Genomic DNA, 12,123 nt, shown 5'->3' with positions numbered 1-12,123 from the left:
TTCCTGATTCAATTGAATGTTGGTTTATATCCAACGTACAACAGTTGTATCACCATCTCACTGAGGATTTTTGAGGAAACTTGATTTTTCCTCTTGAATATGCATCTGTTCTGTTCGAACAAACCTCTACCCAAGAACCACCACCGATGCCAATATTCTGGACTATACACAGGATTTTTCTTTTAGTTGTCCACAGGTAATGAAATCTCATTCACTGCAAAATAAGCTTTGTGCTCCTTGCTTGCCATGACATCCCAGTGCAGTTGGATCTTTTTCTCCGGTCCCACTTCAACATTGTGGCAATTTATCTATGTGAAAGAGCCTCCATGGAATCCACACAATAAAGGAACTTGAAGCTTAATCTCATGGACAGTATTTTATAAATTCATAAACCTGAAGCGTAGTCATTTAAAGTCGTAATATTTTCTTTGTGAATTAAAATATAGCTTGGATTTGCTTTTGTCTTTCACTGCTCCTTTTCTTCAACAGTCCATTTACCTAGACTACTTCACTTGCTCTTTTATTCTTTTACTTTTGCCAATCAATGACTCCCTTTTTCTGGTAACTTTCCAAATTTCATTGAATTTTGAGGAGGCTCCTTAAATACAGTCTGGCATTAAAATCCTGGCTTTTTAATTGCCTGCCCACAATGATAGAGTTTATTTGTGCATTTAACTGGTGACCAGCCAATTATGTGGATTATTCAATTAGTCGTGATTGTTTTTAACTTTTTTCCCTATGAAGGAGCATTTATATTGATGTTTTAAGTTGCATGCCCAATAACCACAAACACTACCAATAATCTTCATTGTACTCACCTGTTATCATACGTAAGGTCTATATACATTTCCGTACTAATGCTTATTTAGCTACTGTTTTTTGTTGTCCTGAATTGCAAGATTGGAAAATCACTAACTTGAGGCTGCATCAATTACTCTTTCCACTTCCTATCAATAGCAATGAAACCGTGACAGATTTCACGTACCTTGTTTCCATTTGTCAAGTAGGAGAGAAAAACATCAATCATGGCTGCAACAGCATTGATGGGCAATCAAAACCTGGAGCCCCCCAGATCTATATAACGATGTGCTTTCACTTGATTTTTTTTAAAAACTGTCAAGTTAAATGAACCGTGAATTATAAATGTGTGAAGAAATTAATGAGGAGCAAATCAAAAGATTCAGTTTATTTTTTTCCTTTCTTTCAGGTTTTGCGTTCTGTGACTAGGAGTGTCTAGGTTGGAACGGAACGCCCTGCTGTTGTGTAGGGGGGAGAACAAATATATTTTATTTTGTCACAGAAGATGTTTAGGAGATGATAGCTGAACCTGAAATACCCACAGAATTTCATCTCCCTCAGTAAGTTATTTGTTATTCAGCCACACGTTTCTTTTGGAAAGTGACAATGTTTGGTTTTGCATGTTACTCGACTTCGTGCATTTGATATTTTTCTCTCCTTTCCTGCACTCGTGATTTCAAAGGTTTCAAAGGTCTTTCATTGTCACATGTACCAATTAAGGTACAGTGATATGCAAATTACCATACAGCCATACGAAGAAAAAAGTAATAAGACACACCAATACATAAAAGTTAACATAAACATCAACCACAGCGGATTCCCCAAATTCCTCTTTGTGATGAAAGGCAAAAAAGTCCAACCTTCTTCCTCTTTATTTCTCCCACGGTCGGGACAGTTGAACCATCCGTTGGGGTGATCAAAGCTCCCACAGCCAGCGATCGAAACTCCCGCATTGGGGCGGTCGAAACTCCCGCGGCTTGGAGTTCCTGATGTCGGTCTCTGACCAGAGACCGTGGGCTCCGTGATGTTAAGTCCGCAAAAACCCACAGTTGGAGCTCCGAGGTCGATCCCCGGCAAAGGGATCGCGGGCTCCGCAATGTTGAAGCCCCGTAGGCACCTGCGTTGGAGCTCTCAAAAGTCGGTCTCCAGCAAAGGCCACCAACTCCTCGATGTTAGTACGCAGTGCGGAAGGAGTTAAGATACGGAACAAAAATCACTTCTCTGTCGAGGTAAGAGATTAGAAAAAGTTTCCCCCAACCCCACCACCCACATACAACAAGCTAAAGAACACTAAAATCATACATTTAATACATACTATTTAAACACAAAGAAGGAAAGGACAGACAGACTGTTGGCGTAGCAGCCATTGCTTGCGCCACCTGGACCCTCGATTTGGGCCTGGGGTCTGGTTTAGTGGACCAACAGGCTATTCATTTGAAAGTCCAAACGGTGAGTTTCATCTGTTAATGTGGGACAATGTAGGACATCATAGCCAAACACAATCCTATGCCTATTATCACAAATCCTAATTGAATAGCTTTATTCTGGTCAGCTAAAAGTTATGGAGGGTAATAATAGTCATGAGGTCCATACAGCATAAAGCATTTATTATTTGAATATACAAAAGAATGTTCAAATCTGAAACATTATCTCTTATTTCTATCTCTTCTACCATACTGAGATTTTGGCTCAATAATTGGAATTTTTAATTGGAAGCATTTCATTATCAAGCATTCTTCCATTCTCGCCACCTCCACCACCAACAAAGTTGAGATGGTCTTTCAAAATTCCAAAATTAGCTGGGTAGATGTATCCATCAACCTTAAGTAGGAGTTAGACCAAAGATTTTGCTGTCCCTTCCATAAATGTTCTTAATTAGCCAACAATGCCATCCAATTTTTAGACACAACCAGATTCTTGCCTTGGCATTGTACACAGCGCTGTTAAGACTTCCTGATTGCATATTTACACTTTAACTAAGATAGCCTTTTTTGAGCTTTTCCATGATAACTCAGTCCCACAGTTCAGGTGCTGAAACTGTTTACCTCTAAACTTAACTATTCTAATATATTCAAGATTGTGGTCTCACACTGTGCTTTTTGTAAGTTTAAAATCCAAACCTGTTGCCTGCACTAAGACCTGTTGACACCAAACCTCTGGCTTCAAGTAAAGCCTTGTTTTTTAAATTGATTTCAAGCTCCGTGGCTTCGTACATTCAGATCCCATTTACATCTTTAAATCTTCTAAGTCTAGTCTATAGTATCTGATCCCTATGAACATGCTCAGTTTTACCTTACCAAAAAAGATGACAGATTTCTCTGCCATCCTATTGTCTTTATGCTGTTTTAAATTGTTATCATATTTTTGTTTTTTAATGTTGATAATGCTCCTGTAATGATTCTTAAATGTTTTATTTTGTTGAGAGCTAAATAAATACAAGTGACTGATGTACCTCATGAACTGCAATTCCATAGTTCTTGGATAATTTGTGATGATGACAAAACCACGACTGAAGAATGGAGATACAAAAACTGCAGATGGTGATTTAGAAAAAAACACATTATTGGATTAACTCGGGTCAAGCAATATCTTTGGAGGACATGGATAGGTGACATTTTGGGTTGGGAACCTTCTTCAGACTAATTGTAGCAGGGTGCACAAAGGCTGGCAAATGATAGATGAATGCAGGTGAGAGGGACTTGATTGGCAGATGGATAGACATAGGTTACTTTAGTCTATTAATTACTCCAGAGCAAGTTAACATGACCCAAGGTATCGCTATTTGACTTTTTAAATTCTGAACAACTGTCATCGTCATTTCATTGACATAGAGGTCTTTCAAATTCTGGCTCTGCTATATACTGTTTAAAAAAAAGTGTTGCATTGCAAGCACATCATATAGTCTGGAAGAGACTAGAGTATGAATTTTTCTTCTATGCTACATGACTGTCCAACCAAATTGTTGATTTTACTTCACTAATGGATTTGACATGTGCTTACATATTTGTATTGTTGGTTGCAACAGATACCACATTAGTGAGGTGGAATAATTTTCAGCTTGTGCTTGTCAAAAGGATGCAGAATAGACTGATCAGGAGAACAATCGACATGGACCATCCATTTGTGGCAACAGTGCAGTTTAGTGACTTAAAGCTTCAGATTTGCAACAGGAAAGCCTTTCACTCCATAAGTAATTATGTTTATATTTGATTGAAGATGTTAGTTCCTTTTTGGAAATGTTTGTGCTTGTTGAGGTGGACAGTGAGTTACGTTTCAATCCTCCAGTGTGGTAACATGCCCCTCTGCCTATTGACCTTCAGTATTTATTTACAGTAATTCCATTTTATTGTCCCCATATTACTGTCAACCTCATCCAGTTACTAGAATAAACCTAGGCATTAGAGGCAAGATGCAGTAGTGAGCTAATTTACCTACCAACAAATTCTTAGGATGTACGAAACCCCAGAAGATAGTCACATGGAAAATGTGCAAATTACACACTTGGCACGGAGGTCAGGATTAAACATGTGCCACTGGAGTTGTGAGGTGGAAGCTCGACAGGCTGTATTACTGTGCCATCTACGGCAAGTGCTGAAGAACGACACCGGCCTGGCCGCGGGAGAAGACGGCAGGGGAAGGGAAAAGACATTCTGGCCTTCCATCACAGTGAGGAGGGGACTGGAGGGGACTCACTGTGATGGATATTTCTTTTTTTTTTGTGTGTTGGTTGGGGTTGTGTAATTTGCTTGTTTTATTGTTTTTATTATTGGACTGTGGGTGACTAAATTTCGTCCAAAAAACTTGTTTTTTGGATGACAAATAAAGAAATCTTGAATCTTGAAGTACATTGTCAAGATTTCAAGTCTCTGCAGAAAATAATGACACAGAAGTGAGTGCAGCAGCAGCCGGCGTTCTCATTTGTAATACAATGTGTATGGTAAAAGGAACAGAACACATGCAGAGCAGGGACATTTGCAAGGGGGAGGGGAGAAAGAACAAGAGGCTGTATTTGCTCAAGAGGTTCAGTGAACAATTCTATCCAAATAGTGGTAAGGAACAAGCAGCAAGGTTTTGTATTTCACTATCCATGCCCTTAATGTCAGCACAGAGAAGAACATTGGCAAAGCATGCCAAGGTCATCTTGTACATTCGTCTTCTTGCATCAGATTCCTTCTGGGCTGGAGTTTAAAAGGGAGAATTGAGAAACAGGTGCCTTGTTCTTTAAATTACTATGCGACTATAGTCAGGGAATTATTTAGGCTGGGATTAGTCTGGTACTCTGGATTCAATCCTAATTCATTTGTGACTCAGTTGGTAGACAGCAACTTTTCTACAGTTCATGTGGTTTTTGTTGGACTTTGACCTTCAGGTGCTTGTAGAACTTTTTTTCCCTTTGTGACGTGGAGTTTCAAATCCAGTTTTTAGTGAGTTCGTTTTTGGATGTAATTCTCATTAAACCATTTATGGTATTGTCTGACGGAGAAGACAAGTGTCTCCTTGCAGATGTTAATAGAATAGATTTCACAGCTGTTCATCCACAGGTTGCTGCAGCCACCATCATCTTCAGTGATTAGTGCATCCTTTGGCCGTTTGAAGGAAAGATCAGGACTTCAAACTTACAAGAAGCTCATGCTCCATTGGATAGCAGTGAGCCCAGCCCTCCCCAGTGTTTCTGAAGTGTGAGCAACCTACAATTTGCAAGATATTACTAATTTGACTTCAAAATCTTCCAAACCTACCAGCCTATAAAGTTGACCAGAATCAGCATCCTGTCACAAAGCAAAGTCTCCAGGGCTGAGGCCTGAATTACAGTCAATTGACTCTGATAGGATGCCCACAGATTCTGGAGAATGTGGAGCGTTCCCACCAACACTTGAGAATTCATGATTCATGACCGTTTAAAATGGTGAAGAAGCAAACATAGCCACTCTCTTGTGTTGTCCAGCAGTTTTTGACCCTCCTGCGCCAGAATTTTGCTGCTTCTAATTGGACCGCATTAGTTATTTCAAAACCTTCAGCAGCATTGAACAGTACAGCGCATGAATAGGTCCAATGTCTGTGCCGAACATGATGCAAAGACCATCTCTGCCTGCACGTAATCCATATCCCTTCATTATCTATCCATATGCCTATCCAAAGGTCTCTAAAATGCCACTATTGTATCTGCCTCAACCACCACCTGCAACAGTGCGGTCCAGGCACTCACCACCGTCTGTATATTTTAAAAAACATGCCCGGTGCATCTTTAAACTTTGCCTCTCTCACCTTAAAGCTATGCCCTCTAGTGTTTGATTTTTTTTTTCCATTCTGGGAAGCGGGGGGGTGGGGCAAGGTTCTGACTGTCTATCCTATCTATGCTTCTCATAATTGTATATACTTCTATCAGGTCTCCCCTCAACCTATAGCATTCCAGAGAAAACAATTTAAATCTATCAATTGTTCCCTGTGGCTAATACCCCTAATCCAGGCATGATTTTGGTAAACCTCCTCTGCACCCTTTCCAAAGCCTCCACTTCTTTCCTGTAATGGGGCGACCAGAACTGCATGCAAAGCTCCTAAATGAGACCTCACCAAAGTGGCGCTGCAATTGAATTGCTACCATAGAATGCCAAAGGCCTGGGTACGATCCTGACCTCAGGTGCTCCCTATGATGCCATGGGTTTCCTCACTTGTTAGGGAGACATGCAGGTCCATTAAAATGAGGGTTTCAGAGCCTCACCTACATCACTTGACCCCAGCATAAATTTCCTCTTTTATCTTTGAGCGGTCCTATTTTCTCCCTGGTTAACCTTTTATTTCTGATGTAGTTATAAAAAGCTTTGGAATTTCCCTTAATCCAACTTATCAAAATCATTTCATGGTCCCTTTTGGACTTTCTAATCGCCCGCTTGAGTTCATTCCTCCTTTCTTTATTTTCCTCAAAGACCCCTATCTGATTCCAACCTCTTAAAACTTGCGTGCAACTCTTTTTGTCTTGCTGACATTCAGGGGTAGGCTATTGTCCTGGCACTATGATACTAGGTTCTCAATCTGTTTTCTGTACTCTGTCTCATTGTTGTTTTCTGGCTGACAACCGGTATCATCATATGTAAAGATTGACTTGGCATTGTACTTGGCCACGCATTCATGGGTGTACCGAGAGGGCAGCAAGGGATTGAGGAGCACTAATGTTGAGGGTCCGGGTAGAGGAAATGTTATGAACTAATTCTAACTGGATGAAGTCTGTCGGTCGGGAAGTCCAGAAATCAGATGCTGATGCAGGCTCCAAGTGCAAGGTCAAAGTTTAGCAATGAGCTTGTTTAGAAATAGTGTGTAGAAGGCTGAATTGTCGTCAGTGTGATCCAGGGCTGAATATAGTGCAAGAGAGATAATTGTCTGGCAAAGGTGAGAGGCATACCAATATTTCAGAGCCCTTCATTATGGTTGATAATTTTCTCCAGAAATTCTGACCAACCCACTGAGTTACTCCAGCATTTTCTGTCTATTATTATTGTTGATGTGAGCGATAGTGGATGACAGTCATTGTGCCAGGGAACTTGATTTTTAGGTGGGGGCTGGAATGATGTAGGCTTTCTTGAAATACATGTTGGAACCCAAATTTTGCGATTTGTTGGAAGCACTGTGGTAGAAGCGCAGATGCCCGAATTGACTGGTCATTAGTTCCACATTGGGAAAGCTGGGCAACAGCTTGTAAGTTGGGAGGGCTTCCATGATTTTTCTTATTCCATACAGCCTGCCAATGCACAAAGCATTTTATTGTGTATACCCATCAGCTACCTTATGTTGGTTGGCCTACTAAAGTAGGGGGGGGGAATCCTCTAAGTGAACCCATGTGTGGTGCTGGCACCTTTCTCATTCTCTTTGAACTTTTTCCTGAATTGGCCTATTGTTGCCATGTGTATCAAGATACAGTGAAAAACTGTGCTAGACGGTCAAATCATGCTGCGCAAGAGTGCATCATACTATGCATGATTGTAAACCTTTGCCTTACGTTACACCACATGCAATAATTACAATTATGCAGAATCAATGTTTGATTTGTATAGAAATCTAGGGAACCTGGGGGGAGAGAGAAAGAGGTAAGATCTCCAATTCCTTCACTGTGGCGAGAAAGATAAAATGTTATTTTTATAGCAGAAGCTGAAAAGTGTTCTTTAAAATAACTCAAGGAGTCTGCGATTTCTCTCACTGGGAAGACAAAAATCATCTTGGCTTTAATTACAAGAAGATTTAAGTGGAAGAGTAAAGATATTTTGCTCCAGGTGAGAAACATCTGAAAGATTGTGCATGTCTGCTCTCCCAACTAAAGGGAGGACATGTGTACAATGGAAGGATTGAAGCAAAGATTAATCGGGTTGATCCCTTGAATGGCGGGATTGACGATGAGATTAAGTGGATTGTTTTGCATTCTCAAAGAATGAGAGGTTATCCAAGTAAGTGTAAGTAAAAGGAAAATACATTGCACTCCATAATGTTTGGGACAAAGACCCATCATTTATTTATTTGTCTCTGTACTCCACAATTTGAGATTTCTGATAGAAAAAATCACATGTGGTTAAAGTGCATATTGTCAGATTTTATTAAAGGGTATTTTTCTACATTTTGGTTTCACCATGTAGAAACTACAGCTGTGTTTATACATAGTCCCCCCATTGTTTGGGACACATGGCTTCACAGGAGTTTGTAATTGATCAGGTGTGTTTAATTGCCTCCTCAATGCAGGTATAAGAGAGCTCTCAGCACCCAGTCTTTCCTCCAGTCTTTCCATCACCTTTGGTAACTTTTATTGTTGTTTAAACATAGAAACATAGAAAATAGGTGCAGGAGTAGGCCATTCGGCCCTTCGAGCCTGCACTGCCATTCAATATGATCATGGCTGATGGTAGCAGCATAATGAATTCTGAAGTGTATAGAAACGTCCTATCTGCTTAAGGTCAAACAAATACCTCAAAACTCATTGGCTGGCGGTTCATTCTGCAGCAAGGCAATGATCCCAAAGATACTGCTAAAGCAACAACGTTTTTCAAAGCTAAAAAATGATCGATTCTTGAGTGGCCAAGTCAAACACCTGATCTGAACCCAATTGAGCATGCCTTTTATATGCTGAAAAAAAACTGAAGGGGACTAGCCCCCAAAACAAGCATAAGCTAAAGATGGCTGCAATACAGGCCTGGCAGAGCATCACCAGAGAAGACACCCAGCAATGGTAATGTCCATGAATCGCAAACTTCAAGCAATCATTGCATACAAAGTATATCCAACAAAATACCAAATATGACTACTTTCATTTACATGATATTGCTGTGCCCCAAACATTGTGGTGCCCTAAAATGGGGGGTGGGGCTATATATAAACACTACAGTAATTTCTACATGGTGAAACCAAAATGTATAAAAATGGCCTTTATTAAAATCTGACAATGTGCACTTTAACCACATGTCATTTTTTCTATTACAAATCTCAAATTGTGGAGTACAGAGGCAAATAAATAAATGATGGGTCTTTGTCCCAAGCATTATGGAGGGCACTGTATACAGTATAATGGTAAGACCCTTGATGTACAGTATACAGAATAATGGTAAGATGTACAGAGAAATCTTGGGATCCAAGGTAGACATTGAGCTGAAAGTTGCTAGTGCTTCAATGACTTGGGATATTTCAGTTAAGGAAGGGTCAGTGTCAGCCCAGACAGTAGAGTTGACTTGATTGCCAATTCTGCTGTTAGGCACTAGCCACATCCAATATAATCTCTCAAAAGTATGTAGTGCCTTTCAGGAGCTTGCTGGCTACCTCAGTTGCATTTCACTTCTATGTGACTCCACTTACTGTGAAGGTTAAGAATAACCATCTTCAGCAAGCTGGATAACTAGTGTTTATGTTCATTGACTATTATGATTGTTTGTCATGTTAATAGCTCTATTTGCTTAATTTGGGGTCATTGTGTATTTTTGTATCATTATGGAAGTACTTTTGGTAATGAGCATTAAACATGCTTAAACTAAAGCATTAAATGCTTTAAATGCTTAAACTAACTTTCTCAGGATTAGTAATAGAGAGACTGAATGAGATCAACTCTACTCCAAGTGCACATTAAAATGATATTATCGAACTGGAATAATATTTCCAATCTTATCCTTTCAGGCCCGACTTATTCCACTAATCGTATACCAAACCTGGTGCCTCGGTTTTCATGCCATTAACCTACCTTTTCAATACTTGTGTGAAAAATGTGAAGGACTTGTTTTGCTTCAGATCCCTTTGCAACCAGATCAGAGATGCACCCACTCAGGCTGATATCCAAGCACTTCGCCCAGCCTCACATGACTTAGCAATGAACCTGAGCCTTTGTGCCATTTGCTTTTTTTTCCTCCCACTGCAGTATTCATTCTGATCCTCTGATCTCTGCCCCCAGGGCAGCTGGTCACCCTCGCAACTGCTTGATATGTAACTCAGCACTGCGAACCCTGCTCATATAGTTGGAAATTCTCACCCATCCTCATTATGCAAACAGATTATCTCTACTGCCGGGCAGACAGATCACCATCCATCCATCCTGTAACTTCTGGGTGACTAATATCTATTTACCATCTAGATCATTGGATCTAGTGGCCTGCTACCCTATCTCCATCCTTTGTCCTGCTCCCATCCATTTTCTCACCATTGCTGCACAGAATCATTAAAATGGGTTGTGTCATAATTAGCAATAGTAAATGGTGGATTTTGATCAGTTAGGCACGTGTGCTGAGGAATGGTTAATGGAGTTTAATCAGATAAATTTGAGATATTGCTTTTTGGGACGTTAAACCAGGGCAGACCCTTCAAAGTGAATGGCAGGGTTCTGGGGAATGTTGTAGATCAGAGGGATCCTGAAGTGCAGGTACATGGTTACTTGAAAGTGGCATCACAAGTAGGTTGACGTGTATATGATCATGAGGGGAACAGATAGGATGAATGCACAGTCTTTTACCCAGAGTAGGGGAATCAAGAACCAGAAGACATGGGTTTAAGGTGAGAGGGGAAAGATTTAATAGGAACCTGATCCATTCCCTACATACTAGGGGCAATTTACAGAGGCCAGTTAACCTGTAAATATCTTTGGGATGTGGGAGGAAACCGGAGCACCCGGAGGAAATGCTCGAGGTCACAGAACGTGCAAACTCCACACAGACAGCATCTGAGGTCAGAACCTGAATCTCTGGCGCTCTGAGGTAGCAGCTCTACCAGCTGAATTGAATTGAATACATTTTATTAGCCAAATATGTATACATACAAGGAATTTGCCCTGGTGCTTTGCTCGCAAGTAACAACACGATATACAGTGGACAATTAAAAATAAAACATAATTTAAAACGTGAAGAATTAAATAAAATACCAGAGCACAAGGAGGCTATAGACTTTTGGCTGTTGCGTAGAGCTACTGCTCGTGGAAAAAGCTATTTTTATGTCTGGTTATGGCAGCTTTGACAGTCCGGAATCGCCTTCCAGAGGGAAGTGCTTCAAAGAGTTTGTGGCCAGGGTGAGAGGGATCAGAGATGATCTTACCCGCTTTCTTCCTGGCCCTTGCAGAGTACAGTTTGTTGATGGGGGGGGAGGTTGCAGCCAACCAGAGATGGCTGTTCCAAGGAACTTAAATGACTCCGCGAGATGTGACTGGTGTTGTTGATGGTGAGTGGGGGGAGGGGAGGGGGAGCTCTCCTAAAGTATACAATCAATTCCACCGTCTTAAGAGCATTGAGCTCCAGGTTGTTGTGAAGGCACCAGGACGCTAGCTGTGTCACTTCCTGTCTGGAGGCAGATTCCTTCCCATCCTGGATCAGTCCAATCAGGGTTGCGTCATCCGCAAACTTGAGAAGCTTCAAAGAGGAGTCTGTGGAGGTGCAGACGTGCCACCATGAATCCCTTTTTTCATTGCAGCTTTTGATTGTTAAATCTGGCCTCTGTGTTCTCAATCTTCTGGTGCCTGCTTGATACCAAGCAGCAAGTTTTGTTGACTTATGTTAATAGTGGAAGGCTTTGCTACTTTTCTCATTGTGTGAATTCTATTCAGAATTCTGTAACTTCAAATGTCAATAGTCAATAGTCGTTTATTTGTTACATACACATAAATGTGTAGTAAAATGAAACATTACCCGCAGTTGAACAAGTTCTAAGTATCAAAAATTACATTCGTTTTCTCTATGCACTAAATCTCCATAAGTATTAGTTATATGAATCAGATATATTTGTGCTTGGTATGGAGTGCAATTATCTGATCAATTGCAATTTTTGTTTAAATCATTTGCATTAAAAATGGATGTAAATTTTTGATCAAAAGTTTCTTAAAGT

The 12,123-nt window shown here is 40.5% G+C and overlaps 1 protein-coding gene across 4 annotated transcripts in view; it reads left to right on the top strand.

Annotated features, from left to right (window-relative positions):
* The window catches only part of stag2b (STAG2 cohesin complex component b), a 116,021-nt gene that overhangs the window by 40,403 nt on the left and 63,495 nt on the right, over positions 1–12,123 (top strand). For 3 of the 4 annotated variants that reach the window (XM_078412554.1, XM_078412556.1, XM_078412555.1), the window contains exon 2: positions 1,208–1,358. In XM_078412554.1, the coding sequence (XP_078268680.1) occupies positions 1,315–1,358 (44 nt within the window). In that variant the 5' untranslated portion in view covers positions 1,208–1,314. Of the gene's footprint in view, positions 1–1,207; positions 1,359–12,123 lie in introns of those variants that run through there. The other variant, XM_078412557.1, reaches the window with a different exon arrangement.

Source organism: Rhinoraja longicauda, chromosome 15, assembly GCF_053455715.1.
Source record: "Rhinoraja longicauda isolate Sanriku21f chromosome 15, sRhiLon1.1, whole genome shotgun sequence".
Taxonomy (NCBI): Eukaryota; Metazoa; Chordata; class Chondrichthyes; order Rajiformes; family Arhynchobatidae; genus Rhinoraja; species Rhinoraja longicauda.
Note: the sequence above shows the minus strand (reverse complement) of the source record. Positions and strands in the feature narration are given on the sequence as shown.